Consider the following 23,742-nt stretch of genomic DNA (forward strand, 5'->3'; position numbering starts at 1 on the left):
AGCGAGCATCGGCGATATACAAAAATGCTTGAGTCACCCATTGACTTCAATGGGGTTTGTTACTCGAAACGAACCCTCGAACATCGCGAAAAGTTCGACTCGAGTAACGAGCACCCGAGCATTTTGGTGCTCGCTCATCTCTAGTGGCTACCCTATACGTAGCTGTGTGATCAAGGCTGCCTTTCAACTCCTGGATGTAAAAAATAATGTTTCCATTCAATGACATCAAGCAGAGATTCAAACGTTGAGTTGTATAAGGACCATAATATTTGTAAAAATTAATAAAGCTCTTTATTTAAGCTACATGGCTTCCATACAGGCTTAACTAAAGGGGTGAAGTTTTCACAGCAGGAGTGTGGCTATAAGGGTGCAAAAACATCCAGGCCCTGGTAGCTGCTGAAGTCTAAAGGCTCCCTGCGAGTGGTCAGCATAATAAACCGCACATGATGGGGGGGGCTGTAATTTGCATTGGGCCTCAGGACACCTTAGGCTTGCAAGCACACCTCTGTCCCCCTCCTTCAGTCAGCCAAAAGGACCTTTAGCCATGTGGCAATAAAGAGAGTAATACTGTACAGGGCTAGAGTTGCCACGTTTGCTACAAAGAAATACCAGCCAGATTAAAAGGGGCGTGGCTTAGAGGTAGTTGGGGTGTGGCTTATCATGACACATGTTTTTACCTTCATTATTATAGTGGTCTTAACTAGTAATTGTGCCTCCCTCAGTGGCCCAAATTGTAACAGTGCCCCCAATTTAAGTGTTTCCCTTAGTGGCCCAAGTAGTAATAGTGAGCCTGTTAGTGGAACCAGTATTAATAGCGACACCCACTGAGGCCCCACTAGTAAAACTGTCCATGTTGGTGGCCCCAGTAGCATTAGTGTTCCCGTTAGCAGTTCCATTAGTAATAGTGACCCCACAGTGGCCTCAGTAATATTAGTAACACCAAAAATGGCCCTAGAAGTAAAAGTGACCCACGCAGTGGCCCCAATAGTTATTGTGAACCACATAGTAGCCCCAGTTTTAATAGTGCCCTCCATTGTGGCCCGAGTAGTAATAGTGACACACATTGTGTAAGCCCCACTGGGCATGAACCAGACCAACCAGCACATTCACTTAACTGAGGTTCCGTTGCGGATGCCACCCACTGTAAACTCACCTAGCGCCCTGGGCTCCTCTCCTTGGTGTTTGTGTTCTGGGCACGGGCCGCTGTACTCACACAGCTTCCTGAACTCCTTCCCCATCATCTGTGTTCATACATGTCTTGTACACAGCGAACACACGGGTTAGAGTTGAGGGTCCGGTGTGAGCTTACGGTGGGCGGTGGGTGGGACCGAACCTCAGTTAAGTGAACGCGCCGGTCGGCCTGGTTGCTGCCCGGCAGGAGATGCTCAACGTCTATAATTATTTTTACCAGCCTCTAACAGGGCCGACAAAAAATAAATACCAGGCCCGGCCTTCCAGATAGATTACCGGCCAGGTGGCAACCCTATGCATAGCATATGATGGCAGGGGGAGGGGGGGCGAATGGGTGCAGGTTTCAAATTAGGCCATGAATGCCTATTGTAAGGTCAACCAGATTTCGTATTCTCCCAACAATATAACTAAATCCTTTTATTTGTTGCAGTATTGGATAAACAAGGGCAATATCATAAGTGAGCTTGTGTAACACGGAGGCCATAAGCTTTTATCTATATTACAGGCCGCGCCATCCCACTACTTCTCTACGTTGTTTAATGCGTTTTTCTCGGGTGAAGAGGCTTGATTACTGACCTAGATTCAGAAATTCATAACTGCAGCAGCGTCCAGCGTCTATCTGCCATCTAATCGTTTAAGCTTAAAGCTTTTTTATTCTTCTGTATCTAGGATGAAATCCACAGCAACCATGAACTGGTGTACACTTACCGTCAGCACATCATTAACGACATCAACCAGACTAATCTTGCTCTGTTTGTCAAGTCATACAACAGGTAATAGTGACGGCATGGTCGCCATAGTAACTGGAAGTACAATACATATCAGCTTTCTTCCTCTTCATAAGGTTTTTGGTACTGATTGAGGCTGACATACCATATAATATTAAAGTTACTCTTTAGTTAAATAAAATACTGCCCCCTATGTACAAGAATATAACAACTATAAAACTGCCCCTATGTACAAGAATATAACTACTATAATACTGCCCCTATGTATAAGAATATAACTATTATAATACTGCCCCCTATGTATAGGAATATAACTACTATAATACTGCCCCTATGTACAAGAATATAACTACTATAATACTGCCCCCTATGTACAAGAATATAACTACTATAATACCGCCCCCTATGTACAAGAATATAACTACTATAATACTGCCCCCTATGTACAAGAATATAACTAGTCTAATACTGCCTCCTATGTGCAAGAATATAACAACTATAATACTGCCCCCTATGTACAAGGATGTAACTACTATAATACTGCCTCCTATGTACAAGAATATAACTACTATAATACTACCCCTATGTACAAGAATATAACTACTATAATACTGCTCCCTATGTACAAGAATATAACTACTATAATACTGCCCCCTATGTACAAGAATATAACTACTATAATACTGCTCCTATGTACAAGAATATAACTACTATAATACTGTCCCCTATGTACAAGAATATAACTACTATAATACTACCCCCTATGTACAAGAATATAACTACTATAATACTGCCCCCTATGTACAAGAATATAACTACTATAATACTGCCCCCTATGTACAAGAATATAACTACTATAATACTGTCCCCTATGTACAAGAATATAACTACTATAATACTGCCCCCTATGTACAAGAATATAACTAGTCTAATACTGCCTCCTATGTACAAGAATATAACAACTATAATACTGCCCCCTATGTACAAGAATATAACAACTATAATACTGCCCCCTATGTACAAGTATATAACTACTATGATAGTGCTGCTATGTACAAGAATAGAACTACTATAATACGCCCCCTTATGTACAAGAATATAACTACTATAATACTGGCCCCTATGTACAAGAATATAACTACTATAATACTGCCCCCTATGTACAAGAATATAACTACTATAATACTGCCCCCTATGTACAAGAATATAACTACTATAATACTGCCCCCTATGTACAAGAATATTACTACTATAATACTGCCCCCTATGTACAAGAATATAACTACTATAATACTGCCCCCTATGTACAAGAATATAACTACTATAATACTGCCCCCTATGTACAAGAATATAACTACTATAACACTGCCTCCTATGTACAAGAACATAACTACTATAATACTGCCCCTATGTACAAGAATATAACTACTATAATACTACCCCCTATGTACAAGAATATAACTACTATAATACTGCCTCCTATGTACAAGAGCATAACTACTATAATACTGCTCCTATGTACAAGAATATAACTACTATAATACCGCCCCCTATGTACAAGAATATAACTACTATGATAGTGCTCCTATGTACAAGAATATAACTACTATAATAATGCCCCCTATGTAGAAGAAAATAACTACTATAATACTGCTAATATGTACAAGAATAAAACTACTATAATACTGCATCCTATGTACAAGAATATAACTACTATAATACTGCCTCCTATGTACAAGTATATAACTACTATAATACTGCCTCCTATGTACAAAAATATAACTACTATAATACTGCCTCCTATGTACAAGAATATAACTACTATAATACTGCCTCCTATGTACAAGAATATAACTACTATAATACTGCCCCCTATGTACAAGAATACAACTACTATAATACTGCCTCCTATGTACAATAATATAACTACTATAATACTGCCCCTATGTAAAAGAATATAACTACTATAATACTGCCCCCTATGTACAAGAATATAACTACTATAATACTGCTCCCTATGTACAAGAATATAACTACTAAAATACTGCCCCCTATGTACAAGAATATAACTATGATAATACTGCCTCCTATGTACAAGAATATAACTACTATAATACTGCTCCCAATGTACAAGAATATAACTACTATAATACTGCTCCCTATGTACAAGAATATAACTAGTATAATACTGCCTCTATGTACAAGAATATAACTACTATAATACTGCTCCCAATGTACAAGAATATAACTACTATAATACTGCCCCTATGTACAAGAATATAACTAGTATAATACTGCCTCTATGTACAAGAATATAACTACTATAATACTGCTCCCTATGTACAAGAATATAACTACTGTAATACTGCCTCCCATGTACAAGAATATAACTACTATAATACTGCCTCCTATGTACAAGAATATAACTAGTATAATACTGCCTCTATGTACAAGTATATAACTACTATAATACTGCCTCCTATGTACAAGAATATAACTACTGTAATACTGCCTCCCATGTACAAGAATATAACTACTATAATACTGCCTCCTATGTACAAGAATATAACTACTATAATACTGCTCCCTATGTAAAAGAATATAACTACTATAATACTGCCTCCTATGTACAAGAATATAACTACTATAATACTGCCCCCTATGTACAAGAATATAACTAGTATAATACTGCCTCTATGTACAAGAATATAACTACTATAATACTGCTCCCTATGTACAAGAATATAACTACTGTAATACTGCCTCCCATGTACAAGAATATAACTACTATAATACTGCCTCCTATGTACAAGAATATAACTACTATAATACTGCCCCCTATGTACAAGAATATAACTACTATAATACTGCTCCCTATGTACAAGAATATAACTACTGTAATACAGCCCCCTATGTACAAGAATATAACTACTATAATACTGCCCCCTATGTACAAGAATATAACTACTATAATACTGCCCCTATGTACAAGAATATAACTACTATAATACTGCCCCCTATGTACAAGAATATAACTTCTATAATACTGCCCCCTATGTACAAGAATATAACTACTATAATACTGCCTCCTATGTACAAGAATATAACTACTATAATACTGCCCCCTATGTACAAGAATATAACTACTATAATACTGCCCCTATGTACAAGAATATAACTACTATAATACTGCCCCCTATGTACAAGAATATAACTAATATAATACTGCCCCCTATGTACAAGAATATAACTACTATAATACTGCCCCCTATGTACAAGAATATAACTACTATAATACTGCTCCCCATGTACAAGAATATAACTACTATAATACTGCCCCCTATGTACAAGAATATAACTACTATAATACTGCCCCCTATGTACAAGAATATAACTACTATAATACTGCCTCCTATGTACAAGAATATAACTACTATAATACTGCCCCCTATGTACAAGAATATAACTACTATAATACTGCCCCCTATGTACAAGAATATAACTACTATAATACTGCCCCCTATGTACAAGAATATAACTACTATAATACTGCCCCCTATGTAAAAGAATATAACTACTATAATACTGCCTCCTATGTACAAGAATATAACTACTATAATACTGCTCCCTATGTACAAGAATATAACTGCTATAATACTGCCCCTATGTACAAGAATATAACTACTATAATACTGCCCCCTGTGTACAAGAATATAACTACTATAATACTGCCCCCTATGTACAAGAATATAACTAATATAATACTGCCCCCTATGTACAAGAATATAACTACTATAATACTGCCCCCTATGTACAAGAATATAACTACTATAATACTGCTCCCCATGTACAAGAATATAACTACTATAATACTGCCTCCTATGTACAAGAATATAACTACTATAATACTGCTCCTATGTACAAGAATATAACTACTATAATACTGCCCCCTATATACAAGAATATAACTACTATAATACTGCCTCCTATGTACAAGAATATAACTACTATAATACTGCACTTTTTGTACAAGAATATGAACCTGGACTTTTAGAATAACTTTGATATTTACTTGAAATGATCTTTAGGATCTTCTTCTTAAGGAACATGAGTAAACACAGTCAATGTATAATAGAGGTCAAATGTCCCTTTAAAAGTAATTTAGTTTTTTTTTTCTTTCTTCTTCACAGCCGGAGGGACCTTGAGATTGAGCGTCCAGTGCCTGGAATAAATGCAGTTACATTGAAGTAAGTTGAAGATTTTTCTACCGAAGATCCCCAAATTATTTTTGATATTTGCTCAAGTTTTGTATTTTCAAAAGCAATAATAATCTTCAACTTTAACAGTCATTTTGCTAATATACTTAGATGAGTTCTAAGATGCCTTTGATCTACTTGGCTTTCCTTGGCTTTTCCTTAGATGAGCTCATAGAAGTTTATTCGGCTGTACTCCAGCTGTTCTGCTCTTCATGGGAAGCCGGGCAGAGCAGATCAGAATAGGAGGGGCACAGCGCTCAGCTGACTGCTTTTGCACTTTCGATTTAGTGATCAGTGGGGGTCTCAAAACTTCCAGAAGGGCTCCTACCCACTTGGGTTTTTTTAAAGCTGTGATATCGCTGTTTTTTTCACGCGATTGTCAATGGGACTTTCTAATGTTAAAAACGCATCTCAAGTTTGTGCTTTGGGATTTAACTGCGATGCGTTTTTAACATTAGAAAGTTCCATTGGCAATCACGTGAAAAAAAAAACGCGCTAGAAAAACGCAAGTGTGCCGGAGCCCTAATACTTTTATGATTTTGTAATAAACCTCATATCTGCTCTTTCTACACATAACAGTTGTCCACTGTGTGATCTCATTCATGAACACTTTAAATGTTGACTTCAGCATTTCTCATACCGTACATGGGAAAATTGGATAGACCCCAACAATGTAATGTTTATGTAACATGGACTATGGCCTTCTATCCCTGGACCATAGATATTCGGTTTAGGTTTTGTTCTTAAGGGGTAAAAAAGTAATGCACTCTAGGTTAAGTATTGACTGTAGCTGACAAGTGATATTGTGGTCCCGCCCCTGAGGAGTTCAGTTATGCTCTTTCTTAGTCATTGTCTATATATGTGAAGCAAAAGCTTACTCATCTTACCATATCCCTATCTGTATGAATGGTTGACCTGGTTGGCGGTGATATTTTATCTATGGAGCAGCAGAGGCAGGAGGCTACTGGACACCGTTGATGGTTATCTTCAGGAAGGGCAAATGATGGAACAGATTAAAATCTCACCATTATTTTTCACAACATGGGTTGTCTACATATAGAGTAGATGGTCTTCTTACACTCTAGAAGTTGGCATGATCCAACAAATGCCTAATACTAGTAGAATTATGTGACTTTGGTCTGTTTCGTGTAGCTGCTTCTTGTTTGGTTAAAAACGTCATTTGCTACTGATATGAAACATTTCCAATAATGTAAACCTTGAATTCTAGTGGAAGGCAGCATTATGCATATCAGCCCCGACAGTAGCTCATCGATTAGTATACCGCACCTGGTCAGTTTGGAGACCGGCTTGGGTCTGCTGAGAGCTTTCAGCAGCTTGGGCAGCAGTCATGCACTTTGGAGTCTTCCATCCAAGTGCAAGGTTCCTTTTTGAAGGCATGACTGGTCTGAAAGGGGTTTAATTTATGAGATTGCCCAAATTCAGCATACATACAGTCCATTCATGGTGAGTAAGAAAAAAATGGCAGGATTGTTATGCACAGAAACTTGACGCCTCACCAGTGACATCCTGAAGATATTGAATTAATATGTGAGATGTATTCTCCTCTATGTAAATACATACATATGTGAGGTGTATATTTAGATGTGCTGGTTTACTGCAGTACACAGCGCCCCTGTGCCTGTCATGGTCAGGAGGAGGACAGCAGGGTCTGAGCAGTTACTGAGCAACCAGCACATTTCTTATCTAAGTGATTTACTTCTAAAGTACACAAAGAGGCTCAGAACCAATCATAGGCTGTATGCAAATCCTGACATACCGTAGGAGTAAGGTGGCCACGGAGGGGTAAGTAGATGGCAGTTTGTTATATTAATGCAGGCAGTGCTATTGAAAAGGGGTTGTCCAGTAATCAGACAACCCCTTTAAGTTGGGTCTATATTCAACTGTGGAAGGACAGACACTGATAAGCCAGACCAACACTGAGACCCAGAGTCCTGTATGTATATGAGGGTCCCAAATTGGTAGAATGGAACTTTGGGCAGCCTTTGGTTTGTGTAATGTGCTTTCAAACACCTTGCAATGTATGCTTAGTTCTGTGGTGAAGAAGAGTTTTGATGACCATGAGAGGGGAAGTCCTCTAAACTGTGCTCAATCTGTGTCTTAGGTGTCCTGCTCTGTTGGTGGTCGGTGACAGTTCTCCTGCCGTGGATGCTGTGGTAAGTTCATAACCTAATACTGATCATCACACTTATGGACTTCCAACATTTTTGCCTCCATCATCCATAGACCACATCATCCAAGGCAATGGTTATGTCATGGCATGCCGTCATTCCTCCAGCTCACCTGTCACCCTCCACACACCGCTCACCATGCTGTATCCACTGCTGCCTCTCTGCCTGTAGGGCTTGTATGCATTCCTGCCCTCTTTCTTAACCGGCCAGTGCGCACTCCCTAAAATATCACTGCCCGCTGCCATATTTACCTACATACTTAGGCTGGGTTCACACGGGGCGTATTCCCCTCGGAAATCTTGCGGTTTGGCCGCAGCAAAAACCGGAAGATTTCCGACGGGAGAACCGCCGCAGACCGCGGCGGCTTTGAAGCAGTCCAGCCGCGTGCTTTACCGCAGCGGATTAGCCGTCCCGTGTGGACGAGGTTTCAGAGAAATCTCATCCACATGGCTGGCTAATCCCGAGATTAGCGGCCGCGGGCGGATTTGCCGCGGGCGTATCTGCTGCGGCAAAACCGCGGCAAATCCGCCCTGTGTGAACCCAGCCTTATACAAAGATACAAACATCACATCCCAACAGAAAGCCAACAGTCAGATCGCTATATGGAGGATCATTGCACGAGTACATGATATTGATAAATAGCCTCTCACACACCAACCACATACTGGGGGACACAAGAAACATGATAGGAGTGCGCCACAAGCTTGTGTCTTTAAATTATCATTCACATGTATCCAATCCCTGGGGTATAGGGAGAGCTGCAGGACATAAGGAGGGCTTCTCTTACCCCCCGAGAGAAATGCAAATGATGTTCTAGTAGAAAAAACGTCTCTGCGCTTCACGATGCTGCGATACGGAAAAGATATGTGTCCGAATTGTAGAAGAAATGACAAAAGAAAGGCACTTACTGAGCAGGAGGGGGATATGATGTTCAGAAACCCCCTCCTTCAAGTGTCAATTCAAGCAGCTGAAGGGAACATGGGATTCAGCCCGGTGAGTCGCTCTACACCTCAAGGTGAGCCATATTGGATGGTACTCCCGGCTTCCCCAGACTGCTTACTGCAAAAAGCTATGATAAATACAAGGCATTGGGTAACACTTAACACCTCAGTTAACTCCCAACCAACCCTGTGTGTGGCAAGGTAGATCCACGTCCTTATGCCTGACAGACTGGACTGGAATGATGTGAATGTATTAGCTATATAGACATTGCAGATGAGACCTTTAATCTAATTGGTTAAAGGTGCTGGAGGGTACAATTTGTTATGGAGATGAGATGGAAATTGAACACTTGGCCACCAATTGGTATTCCTCTGAAAGACTCTTTCATACACATCCATGTCTATTGGCCAAGACGTCATGTTTAAGTCTATGGTGGAGGGAAAAAATCTGATGCTTGGACATTACCCGCCCACTATCCATTCTCAAAGACTGGACGGGGCAGTCATAGCCCATCCAAGCCAATGTTTATTGGATGATTATGAGGTGCCATACAGAGACAACTATTTGGGGTTCAAGAAAAGTACAAACCGACCAACCCATTACTGCTGCTAGGCTTCTCAACAAGACAGTAAGTTGACACCTTGTGATTAGCTAATATTTCAGATTAAGGACATGAGATACTCAATCAGTCCTTGAGTGCGGATGGCCCTCCAGAGTAAGAGTCTTCTTTGCAATGGCTCTCTGATCTGGCTAGAGGAAGGAAAGGTGCATTTGGAATGTCCTTCTATTTCCAGAGTCATAGCCAGGGTTTCCTTCACCTTGGGCAAAGGTTCAAGTTGTCACACATCATTTTAATACACAAGCCAAGGCACAGTGGTGCCCCCCAAGGGCTGGCTGGCACATTTTAGCCACGGTGGAAAGTACTGGCCCATCCTAAAGGTGGAAACACATGGTATAAATAGTCGCACAAAGCCAAACTATGCCAACCTGCTAATGGCAGTACAAATTATTGCCAATATTGCACAATAGCCGCTGTGGGTGGGTGTAATTTGGCAGTGCACAGCCAGCACACCATGTTTGTCTATTGTACATAAATACGATGCCAGAACTAACCTCAGTGAATACATTCAGCACAAGAACCAAGCTCATAAACACAAATACAGTACTGAACCAATGCTATAGCATATATATGGTACCAGAACATAGCTCATTGCATAAATACAGTACACGAACCAAGATCTATTACACATTACAGGTGCATTGTGCTCCTATTACAGATGTGTTTCCCAGCCCAAGAGCAGGTCTCCTGACTGAAACTCCTCATCAGAGAAGTGCATCCTAATCAGAGTGGTTATACAAAGACTGATATTACCACCAGTGCCCATATAAGGGTAGATACCAGTCCTGTACATGTGATCTCGGACCACATGAGTGATTACAGTTCAGTTATATGTGGTGACACATAGGCGACAGCCTCTCAGGAGTTCACTTTTCCTGTCTTTTCCATCTGACCCAGACCGCCATAAGGATTTCTTTCAGCTATGACTTGTCGCCACTGGCTTAACTATAGAGGGTGCAGGGGATGCAGTTGCACCCAGGCCCAGGAGCCTTAGGAGGCCCATAAGGCCTCTCCTCTTCATAAAGAGAGCCCAGTACTATGACTAAAGCATTATAGTTGGGGGCCCTGTTACAGGTTTTGCATTGGGGCCCAGGAGCTTCAAGTTACGCCTCTGCTTGTCGCTGTAACATTTGCAACACACACATATTTGGGTTGGCCCACCCCCAGTGCCCCTTAACAGCCGGGACCAGGGGCACATGCCCCATTCCTAACGTCTAGCTAAGCCTCTGTTTGGTACCTTAATATGTCATAGTAGTGTTAGCACCCCCCCCCCCCCCCTTGTATTTATTATTGCATTATATCTTCATCATTAGTTATTAATGTTATAATATCCAAACTACATAAAGATTTAGGTCATCGTTTGTACTTATTTTTTAGGTGGAATGTAATTCAAAACTGGACCCAACCAAGACTACACTACTAAAGGTAGGACCCGGCAACCTGCGGCCCAACGTCATTCTAGACAAATATCCCACATAGGTCAATAAAATAAAGGATAAAGGGGCCCATGGTGCCCGATATAAAAAACTATAGGGGACGGCTCTTAGACCAAGGCAAGACACTTGTTACAAAGTGAACATTAAAGGATCCCTCACTCCAAAGAAATGGTGTAAAACCTTAGAAAGGAACACTTACTGTGGAGGGGGAGACCTGTATGCCACCAGACCCCCTAAATGAGACCAAGCCGAGGGGGATAGTCCAGTGAGTAGGGTAGAGGAAATGTATTGCAGAAAAAACGGACATCCAATGTGACATACCTGATGACAAATCATTATATAGAAGACCAGAAGACATTCGTCCAGTCATCAGAATGCGCACCCAAACAAAGCAATCAGGCATGGAAAGGCGTTCCAGGGAGGGGGACACGTACCGTGAAATGATGGCATATACATGTGCACGATCACAAAAGGGCGTTCTCAACCCGTCCTGGGGGAGGGAGCGCACTTGTTTGTAACAGCTTTATTAAACAGTAAATGAGACAAACAAGGTAAGCAAACCTGCTAGATATGTTAATACATAAAGAGGAGCTAAAACAGTTGGATATCACCTATAGAAAAACAATAGGGAGATTTAAAAACAATAATAAACCATATAATGAACTAAAATAATGATATTGGAAGGTTATTGGAGACGCTTGTTACAGTTGACCGGTTTGCCCACTGAAGTGAATTTGACTGAATGGATGATATGAGTCATGGGAGTCGGGCCCAATGATGGTTTCTTTAAGGGTATTTAGGAGGAATATATCACCTATATTTTTTACTAGTTAAAACCAGATAGTGAAACATTTTCCATTTTTCTCATTTTTTTTATTGTAGATTTTTAGCTTATTCTCTGTACATGAATGCGGGGATCGGGCGACCATGTTGAATCAGTTGCATTTAGAGGTATGCTTTACAGCAACCTCATGGACCATAGACACAATGGACAGGAAGGGACATATTTATTTCTATGGGAGAGTGTTGTGGGCATGTTTTATGGTGTGTGCAGAATGGGGAGGAGGTGAGCTGTGCCCATCACCTGTTGGTGGACCCTGAGTTATCTATACATATGTATCACTTTTTCATTAAATCCTGCCTGTAATGATAATGAGATGATGGCTGTAAAGTTTTCCTATAGAGCATGAAGTGTCAGACTATTAATAGGCTTAGTGGTCAGTGTAAGAATCTAGATAGTGGCATCAAATAAAAAAAAAGACAATTACTAAGAGTTCGTAAAATGTGTTCCACATAGAGACTTTGTTTATACAAGAAGTCATTTCCTGATGACCTAATTCACTTAGGTATTTTATTCACCCATTTATATCCATGACCTTAATATGTGTTATTCCTTGTTTCTTGCAGATGTCAGACTGTGGAGGATTTCCACAAGTCGTTCAGGTATTTGTTTTTTTCAGTAAATATTTTTATTTTGCTACTTTTTGTACAATTCCTGACAACTATGAGTCCATGACCTGCGTTAATTTTCCTTTTTTTTGTCTAGCCTGCCAAGCTGGCTGAAGCCCTTAAATACTTTGTTCAAGGCATGGGCTACAGTAAGTATGGTGCTCCACTGCATACAGTATATTAGTAGATATTAATATTATGCAAGAATATAACTACTATAATACTGCCCCCTATGTACTAGAATATAACTACTATAATACTGCCACCTATGTACAAGAATATAACTACTATAATACTGTCCCCCTATGTACAAGAATATAACTACTATAATACTGCCCCCTATGTACAAGAATATAACTACTATAATACTGTTCCTATGTACAAGAATATTACTACTATAATACTGCCCCCTATGTACAAGAATATAACTACTATAATACTGCTCCTATGTACAAGAATATAACTACTATAATACTGCCCCCTATGTACAAGTATATAACTACTATAATACTGCCCCTATGTACAAAATATAACTACTATAATACTGTCCCTATGTACAAGAATATAACTACTAGAATACTGCCTCCTATGTACAAGAATATAACTACAATTATACTGCTGCTATGTACAAGAATATAACTACTAGAATACTGCCTCCTATGTACAAGAATATAACTACTAGAATACTGCCCCCTATGTACAAGAATATAACTACTATAATACTGCCCCTATGTACAAGAATATAACTACTATAATACTGTCCCCTATGTACAAGAATATAACTACTATAATACTGCCCCCTATGTACAAGAATATAACTACTATAATACTGCCCCCTATGTACAAGAATATAACTACTATAATACTGCTCCCCTATGTACAAGAATATAACTACTATAATACTGCCCCCTATGTACAAGAATATAACTACTATAATACTGCCCCCTATGTACAAGAATATAACTACTATAATACTGCCCCCTATGTACAAGAATATAACTACTATAATACTGCCTCCTATGTACAAGAATATAACTACTATAATACTGCTCCCCTATGTACAAGAATATAACTACTATAATACTGCCCCTATGTACAGGAATATAACTACTATAATACTGCTCCCTATGTACAAGAATATAACTATTATAATACTGCTCCTATGTACAAGAATATAACTACTATAATACCGATCCTATGTACACTAATATAACTACTATAATACTGTCCCCTATGTACAAGAATATATCTACTATAATACTGATCCTATGTACAAGAATATAACTACTATAATACTGCCTCCTATGTACAAGAATATAACTACTTTAATACTGTCCCCTATGTACAAGAATAGAACTACTATAATACTGCAACTATGTACAATAATATAACTACTATAATACTGCTCCCTATGTACAAGAATATAACTACTATAATACTGCTCCCTATGTATAAGAATATAACTACTATAATACTGCCCCCTATGTAAAAGAATATAACTACTATAATACTGCCCCTATGTGCAGGAATATAACTACTATAATACTGCTCCCTATGTACAAGAATATAACTACTATAATACTGCCCCCTATGTACAAGAATATAACTACTATAATACTGCTCCTATGTACAAGAATATAACTACTATAATACCGCTCCTATGTACAATAATATAACTACTATAATACTGCTCCTATGTACAAGAATATAACTACTATAATACCGCTCCTATGTACAATAATATAACTACTATAATACTGCTCCTATGTACAAGAATATAACTACTATAATACTGTCCCCTATGTACAAGAATATAACTACTATAATACTGATCCTATGTACAAGAATATAACTACTATAATACTGCTCCTATGTACAAGAATATAACTACTATAATACTGTCCCCTATGTACAAGAATAGAACTACTATAATACTGCAACTATGTACAATAATATAACTACTATAATACTGCCCCCTATGTATGAGAATATAACTACTATAATACTGCCTCCTATGTACAAGAATATAACTACTATAATACCGCCTCCTATGTAAGGGAATATAGCTACTATAATACTGCCCCCTATGTACAAGAATATAACTACTATAATACTGCCCCCTATGTACGAGAATATAACTACTATAATACTGCCCCTATGTACAAGAATATAACTACTATAATACTGCCCCCTATGTACAAGAATATAACTACTATAATACTGCGCCCTATGTACAAGAATATAACTACTATAATACTGCCCCCTATGTACAAGAATATAACTACTATAATACTGCCCCTATGTACAAGAATATAACTACTATAATACTGCCCCTATGTACAAAAATATAACTACTATAATACCGCCTCCTACGTACAAGAATATAACTACTATAATACTGCCCCCTATGTACGAGAATATGACTACTATAATACTGCCTCCTATGTACAAGAATATAACTACTATAATACTGCCCCCTATGTACAAGAATATAACTACTATAATACTGCCCCCTATGTACAAGAATATAACTACTATATTACTGCTCCTATGTACAAGAATATAACTACTATAATACTGTCCCCTATTTACAAGAATATAACTACTATAATACTGCCCCCCTATGTACAAGAATATAACTACTATAATACTGCTCCTATGTAAAAGAATATAACTACTATAATACTGTCCCCTATTTACAAGAATATAACTACTATAATACTGCCCCCTATGTACAAGAATATAACTACTATAATACTGCTCCCTATGTACAAGAATATAACTACCATAATACTGCCCCCTATGTACAAGAATATAACTACTATAATACTGCTCCTATGTACAAGAATATAACTACTATAATACTGCTCCTATGTTCAATAATATAACTACTATAATACTGCTCCTATGTACAAGAATATAACTACTATAATACTGCTCCCTATGTACAAGAATATAACTACTATAATACTGCCCCCTATGTACAAGAATATAACTACTATAATACTGCTCCCTATGTACAAGAATATAGCTACTATAATACTGCTCCCTATGTACAAGAATATAACTACCATAATACTGCCCCCTATGTACAAGAATATAACTACTATAATACCGCCTCCTATGTACAAGAATATAGCTACTATAATACTGCCCCCCTATGTACAAGAATATAACTACTATAATACTGCCCCTATGTACAAGAATATAACTACTATAATACTGCTCCCTATGTACAAGAATATAACTACTATAATACTGCCCCCTTTGTACAAGAATATAACTACTATAATACTGCCTCCTATGTACAAGAATATAACTACTATAATACTGCCCCCTTTGTACAAGAATATAACTACTATAATACTGCTCCTATGTACAAGAATATAACTACTATAATACTGTGCCCTATGTACAAGAATATAACTACTATAATACTGCCCCCTATGTACAAGAATATAACTACTATATTACTGCTCCTATGTACAAGAATATAACTACTATAATACTGTCCCCTATTTACAAGAATATAACTACTATAATACTGTCCCCCTATGTACAAGAATATAACTACTATAATACTGCTCCTATGTACAAGAATATAACTACTATAATACTGTCCCCTATTTACAAGAATATAACTACTATAATACTGCCCCCTATGTACAAGAATATAACTACTATAATACTGCCCCCTATGTACAAGAATATAACTACTATAATACTGCTCCTATGTACAAGAATATAACTACTATAATACTGCTCCTATGTTCAATAATATAACTACTATAATACTGCTCCTATGTACAAGAATATAACTACTATAATACTGCTCCCTATGTACAAGAATATAACTACTATAATATTGCCCCCTATGTACAAGCATATAACTACTATAATACTGCTCCTATGTACAAGAATATAACTACTATAATACTGCCTCCTATGTACAAGAATATAACTACTATAATACTGCCTCCCTATATATAAGAATATAACTACTATAATACTGCCCTCTATGTATAAGAATATAACTACTATAATACTGCTCCTATGTACAAGAATATAACTACTATAATACTGTCCCCTATGTACAAGAATATAACTACTATAATACTGCTCCCTATGTACAAGAATATAACTACTATAATACTGCCCCCTATGTACAAGAATATAACTACTATAATACTGCCCTCTATGTATAAGAATATAACTACTATAATACTGCCTCCTATGTACAAGAATATAACTACTATAATACTGCCCCCTATGGACAAGAATATAACTACTATAATACTGCCCCCTATGTACAAGAATATAACTACTATAATACTGCTCCTATGTTCAATAATATAACTACTATAATACTGCGCTATGTATGGATTGATACATTAGAATGTCGTCTGTTTTCTTAGTGCCTGCAGCTAGCATGACCAGACTTATGCGATCCAGAACGAACTCTGGAGCCAGCGTTTCGTCTATGGATGGTAACAGAAGCCGGTCTCACACTAACGAAGGGTCAAGGAGCCGTTCCCACACGGGAGATGGTAACCGCAGCAGGTCTCAGACTGGAGAGGGGAATCGGGGCCGCTCCCACACAGACACCAGAATGGATATGAATAACTCCAATTCAGATCACAACAATGTCAAATCTATGGAAGTTTCTTGCTAAATCCAGGATCTCAGTAATCAGTGTAAACTTTCCTGCCAATTGTACAGATTAAACTAATCTCAGCTTTGGAGAGTATTATGATATCCGAAGGGTTAAAGTTGATAAAAATTCTGGAAAGCAAAAATATTCAAGGACCAAAGATTGTTAAAAGCAACATTCAGTATAAACGTTAGTATCCAGCTACTTGTAGCCCCGTACACTCCAGAAATATAACGGAAGCTTCCGGAATCGTCACTCTGTGGTATCAGCACACGTTAAATCTTTTTGTATCTGATTGGGCTTCATTAGCGCATTTAACACTGGCAATTTTTTACTTTCCTTTTTTATGTTAATATCACCCGATCTAACGGCGTTTGCTGCAATAATGGGCTCTGTAGCGCTAAAGAAAATGTAAATAGATGATTGAAAATATTTATAAATGTTTTGTGCATTTAAATCTATTTTAATAGTTTTTAAATACTAGGAAATAGTTTTTACTATCAGCCGCTCCGCGGTGGATTTTTCAGATATTTCACACTTATTTTAAAGAAATAAATCTTTTAATTATTTTTTCAAATTTAAAAAAAATGTTTTTCAGCTTAACAGAAATTTCAGGCCTTCATCTCATCAAACCAAATGCATCGTCTTCATAATTAGACCAAAATAATGAAAAAAATCATAAAGATATTCATAATCATCATTAATGTTATCGCTGCTAATTAAAAATAAAGTTCAAAATGGAAAAAAAATGATAGTAAACCTTTGAAATTGCTAATAGTCGGGGGCGAGAAAATATCAGCGGGTTTATAGCGGAAGATTGAAAATATTGTGTTTCCCTTTCATATAGAGATCTATAATATGTTTATTGCATTATGACCAAAAAATCTCATTTCTGCATTGTTGATTGTAGCCGGTTCTCTATGTTATCCAGTGTTCTATATATTTTCATTTTCAGAGTGTTTTGGGGCAGAAAACTGTGATTTCTCTAGGACTAGTTGAAGGAGCTCATTGTATACACATGAATGGGATTATTGTATTTATTAAAGAACAATAAACTTGTAACTTTGCTTTGCTGCGTCTTTGTGCTTTTCATTTTGATACAAAGCGCCCATTTAGGCTCCGCGGGTCGTCTAGTAAACGCTGTCAATAAACCCTTGTTCCTATTTTAGCCTTACAGGGAAACTGCAGAGCCAAGACTTGTTGTGCCTATTTTTTGTTATTTGTATATTAATATTATGATTTAGTATGAACAAGCTGTTCAAAAACACCCTATTTTTCATACTGTAAGGCACAAGCGGGTTTAGACAACAGAAAATAGGATAAAAATATTTTAGACCAATTAAATCTTTTCTGGTGGGCTAAAGAAGTGGAGGGTTCAGTTTCAAGTGGACTTGAATAGTCCAATAGTAATTGTGCCCCCTCTCAGAGCCCTCAGTAGTAATAGTGACCCCCAGTGGTCCACAATCGTGATAGTAGTGCCCCCAGTAATAACAGTGGTCTCCACTGGTACCTATAGTAATAGCGGCCCCCAGTGGTAATAGTGACCCACAGTGGCCTCCTAGTAGTAATAGCGGCCCACAGTGATAATAGTGCCCCCAATACCTCCGGTGGGACAGCAACCCCACTAAACAGACTTTACTTTCTGCTACAGCTAATTATCATAGACTTTGATTTCTTCTCCTAGTATCTGCATGTCCTGTGCACGCAGCGCAGACACCAAGAAGAGGGGTCAGAGGTTAAAGCCTGTGATAATCAGTGGTGGCCAAATTGAAGCTACGGAGGGAAGTCAAGTACTTCCTGGTAGTCCGAACGATCAGTTACAGAGCAGAAGCACTGTGTCTGATCATTATGGAGGTCTGGTGCTGCCAGACCCTTCTGACATCAGACCAAAAGGCATACACTCTATGTAGCAAGATTTCTTCTTGCTACAAAAATACGTCTTTTACTTTGAAAAATATGTCAATCACTAAAAATTAAAAACAACCCAGTAAATCCAACAGTAATGAAATCCACGGAGGAGTATTAGCTTCTCAGGCTCAGTTCACACTTTAAAGGGGTTGATTAACTTTGAAGATTCTCTCAGATTAGCAAGGAAGCAGAAAGGAGGGGAAACCAGCTGCTGAAGACAGGAAGTCTGAGGATGGGGAAACCTGCTTAATGTCAACTATGGCTGCCGATAAAACGTCTTTCCCTATCCTCGCACTCCCTGTCTTCGGCGCCTCGGATTCCCCTTTCTGCTTCCTTACTACTTGTTCTACAGAGGTTCTACTTGTCCGTCGGGGAGGCTTCTGGTCATACTGACAGGTTCACACTGTGCTGCACTAGGAAGCTCTAATTTTTTTTTCAGTTGTCAGATTAGGTCTGTTACCATGCAGCGGCTGCCGGGGGCGCAGAGCGTGCTCTCATGGGTCCGGGCGGCGACGTGCGCGCACCTGTGAGTGCAGCTCTATGCACAAGCCATGGTTAGGGGATTCTGCTGGGAGGTAGTCGCCTCCCTCTCTCCGCCCCTGGGCGGAGGCTTCTGTTTATAAGGCTGGCAGTGAGGTCCATCCACTGCCAGTTATTGGTTTCTGTTCAGTGTGCGTGCATCCTGCCTCTGTCAGTCTCCTGTTTGTTCAGCCTCGGTCTGCGTGTATTTCCTGCTGGTTTTCTTCATCTGCCCTTCCGGTCAGTATTATACCCTGTTCCATCTTGGTACACCAGTCCCCCCTCTCGGTCCCTAGTGAGAGGGCAACCCAGGCTGGCGTATCATCGGATAGGATACTGTAACAAGATCGTTATAAGCTGATTGGTGGGGGTTCACTGTCCAGGACCTCCATCGATCAACTTTTCATCAACCCGGCATGTTATTACACACAGCTGGAAGTAGACTGCTCCGTACACCTTGCACTGGCCTGAGGTGGTATTGCAGGCACAGCTCACATTGACTTCCGCCCTACTGATCAGCTATTGATGAACTGTTTTATCCAATTCAGGTTTTTTTTAATTCCAGTGACTAGTGAACAGATCAGAGGGGGAATTATGAATTCTTAGACCCCTCACAAGTGTGACAATGAAGAAAGGGATTTCCACATACAGCAATAGTCCTGTGACTAATAGTTCAACTGTACAAACCTGGACTCCAGTCCTATAATGCGGCAGATTTACTGCAGTAGCCCTGCTGGATGACAAATCTGTTGAATGTTGAGGCTGTCTAGTCTAACCTTATACCACCTATTAGTTGGCTTAGTTTTCCAACAGATTTTGTGCCAAAATTCAAAATCTTGGCAAGAAAAGTTGCATTTAGGCCACACCCTCTCCTTCAAAGCCACCCACCTTCCTGAGAAGCCACTCCCACTTTTTTTTAACTTAAAAAAGTGTCTAAAAACACATTTTAAAGGTGGTGCAAGGCTTGTAAGGCAGTTTTCTGGTGCAATTTGAGCATTTGGTGCATTTTCAATAGTAAATCTGTCCCAGATACAGCATGTTCTAGAAAGGCAGCAATACTCCTTTGGTCCATCAATAATGGTACCTACTTGATGCTTTTTGAAGCATGTGTTGGGTAGGCGCCTGGCACTGAGATACTTTCCCCTGACACTGTCACAGCAGCTACCTAGAAAGCCACTAGGGGGAGCTCTCTGCATACTCATCTATGCCACTCCCATTGAAGGAGTATCCCGTCTTTAATGGCATATCACTACAGCAACCCTTCTTTACCAATGAAACTAGTCCAGTCATCGGCTGCAGCAGCTTCGGAAACCCAAACACATCCACAAACAAGGAGTCACGCAAAATAGATATTTTTTTAATTTAAATTAATTAACATAAAGTCATTGACACACAATTATTTCATAGTTGCCAACATAGTTGCCAGGCCTGTCTATCTTTCATGATGAGCAGGAAAATCTAAGACCACAATTGGTTGAACGTCTCCATGCCGACCGCGTTCTGAAAATTAATGTGTTCAACTCCAATAAATAATGAATGCAAGGCTGAATTATAGGAAGGGGCAAAAGACCCGAGGAGTCCGGACCTATGTCACCCTTCCTGGACCCGTTATAGGAATTACAAGCAGGTGATGCCTGGAAGCAGTTATCTGTGTCAGACTGTAGCAATATGGGTTAGGCAGCACTCACACTTGGGTATTGTGGCGGCATTATTTGGCACATTGTTGTTATCTAGCCCACATTTTACTCATTTATATATGAAAATGAGGCTTTTGCTGCCCTAAAGTTTATATTTTTTCATTTTTAGCACCTTATTACTAACATTATTATGTTGGGGTTCTAGGTACCAAGGAAGACATGATTTGTATCACCTGCGTTTCTCTATATGCAAATTACAGGAAACTGATCTAATGGCAAACGACCATTCCTTCCCTATTACTGGTACTTCAAAATGAGGGAGATGGGGGATGAATCTTAAAGCATCCTCCACTGGCTATGGATAGTGAACCACGACAGAACCTCACTATGACCAACTACGTGTTTACTGTAAATCAACAAGAACTGGGTTCACAGACTGCAATTGCATACCAAATACTCCATGGGCGTACAGAGGGGTGAGAAGGCCCCAAAGCAATAATGGTAAAGCGACCCCTTCTGGTGCCTATTGCTTTACTACACCCTAAATGTTGGGTAGGAAGACTTGGGGTTTGTTTGACCATCTCCTTTCCATGATCTTTGGGTTTATTCCCGACATCCTGTTTATAGAACCATTGGAAAGGGCACACGGCATAAAGTAAGAGATGCAACCAATCTATTCTTTAGTGGTCCCATGACAGCTGCATTGCCTGCCTCTGTGGTATGGATGCCCTTTTTGCACATTACGCTGTGTATGAATTTCTCTATTGTATAGATGTCCTTTTGGCTTATTACACTGTGTGGGCATGCCTCTATTGATTGTATGCACTTTTAGCCCTTTACACTTTGCCTGCATAACCTTATGGTACCTATGACCATTTGGCCCTTTACACCATTGGTGCATGCGTCCCTGTTGTCCCTTTACACTGTGTGTGCATGCCTCTTTGGTACATATGCTCTTTTGGCCCTTTAGACTGTGGGCCATGCATCTATGGTACGTGCGTCTTTTTGGAGCTTAACGCTGTGTGGGCATGCCTCTATGATATGTATGACCTTGAGGCCCATTAAATTGTGTGTGCATGTCTCTATTGAACGTATGCCCATTTGGCCCTTTATACTGTAAGAGCATGCCTTTCTTGTACATATGCCCATTTGGCCCTTTAAACAATGTGTGACTCTATGGTACCTATGCCCTTTTTACCCTTTACACCGCTTGCGCGTGCCTCCCTTTTTGCCCTTCACGCTGTGTGTGCACGCCTCTATGGTATAATATGTATGCCCTTTTGGCTCTTTATGCCTAGTGCTTGTGTCTCTTGTGTATTATAGTGATTCCTCTTATATTGTAGATAAATAGAAGCAGAATTTTTGGTGGGTCTGGTCCTGGAAATTATAAGTTGGCAACCATGATGGTGGCACTTACTCTCAAAAAGAAGGCAATACTGGCCTAGCTTTACAATATACTGATTTAAAGGAAGTAATACAGAAGTGCGATAGGTCTTTGAAGGACATGATAATAACTTAGGCAGCAGATTATAGGTCACATCTCACCCTGAGACTCATGAATGCACTTTAAAGGTATAGCACCAATATCAACATAGCATTATGGATCCTCTGTTGCTGAGGACGCGCATACAGAACACCCGGGTCTTTATTGTCTTCGTTTCCTCAGTTTACAATTTCCGTATAATCGTGATAACTTTCCAGATCTGCAAAAATGTCATTCGGTTTCCGACAGTTCAAATTGCAAAAACAAGCGTTGATCCACATGACGCTCCAGGAGACCTCGGTGCCATCTGGACAATCGAACTGGACTGTGATGGTCTTTGACTTGTATGGAGTGCAGCATCTGTCGTCGGAGCACACGCCACAATATTTGGGCCGGTAAGCTTTCTTACTCATGCAGCCAGAAATAGTGAAATTTTTTGGTTCCGGTTCTCGGTAAACTGCCAGACATTTCTTACCGGGCTGGAAGGAGGCAAAAGAGAAAAATACTAAAGTGAATGGTAATCTTAATACATGATAAAGATCTGTTCCTTCAAGGACGTAACTATAGAGGTTGCAGAGATTAGACATAGCCCTTATAACCTTGGGCGGCCCAATTGCCTCTCTAAAACATAACACTACACCGACACTCTAAATGGCACTTGGTAAATGGGGAAACAAATTTTGCATCAAGCCTTGGAGCCCAAAAGTTACACCCCTTATTTTCTTACTTGATAT

The 23,742-nt window shown here is 39.2% G+C and overlaps 2 protein-coding genes across 3 annotated transcripts in view; one reads left to right on the top strand and one right to left on the bottom strand.

Annotated features, from left to right (window-relative positions):
- The window catches only part of NDRG1 (N-myc downstream regulated 1), an 82,422-nt gene extending 63,894 nt beyond the window's left edge, over nt 1-18,528 (top strand). For both annotated transcript variants that reach the window (XM_066578769.1, XM_066578770.1), the window contains 7 exons: nt 1,861-1,964; nt 6,110-6,166; nt 8,298-8,349; nt 11,303-11,350; nt 12,769-12,804; nt 12,908-12,959; nt 17,226-18,528. In XM_066578769.1, the coding sequence (XP_066434866.1) occupies nt 1,861-1,964; nt 6,110-6,166; nt 8,298-8,349; nt 11,303-11,350; nt 12,769-12,804; nt 12,908-12,959; nt 17,226-17,482 (606 nt within the window). In that variant the 3' untranslated portion in view covers nt 17,483-18,528. The remainder of the gene's footprint in view (nt 1-1,860; nt 1,965-6,109; nt 6,167-8,297; nt 8,350-11,302; nt 11,351-12,768; nt 12,805-12,907; nt 12,960-17,225) is intronic.
- A 2,696-nt stretch (nt 18,529-21,224) lies between these two features.
- CCN4 (cellular communication network factor 4) overlaps nt 21,225-23,742 on the bottom strand; it is a 63,606-nt gene continuing 61,088 nt past the window's right edge. The window contains exon 5 of the mRNA XM_066578771.1: nt 21,225-23,487. Within this exon, the coding sequence (XP_066434868.1) occupies nt 23,188-23,487 (300 nt within the window). The 3' untranslated portion in view covers nt 21,225-23,187. The remainder of the gene's footprint in view (nt 23,488-23,742) is intronic.

Source organism: Eleutherodactylus coqui, chromosome 9 (genome assembly GCF_035609145.1).
Source record: "Eleutherodactylus coqui strain aEleCoq1 chromosome 9, aEleCoq1.hap1, whole genome shotgun sequence".
Classification (NCBI taxonomy): Eukaryota; Metazoa; Chordata; class Amphibia; order Anura; family Eleutherodactylidae; genus Eleutherodactylus; species Eleutherodactylus coqui.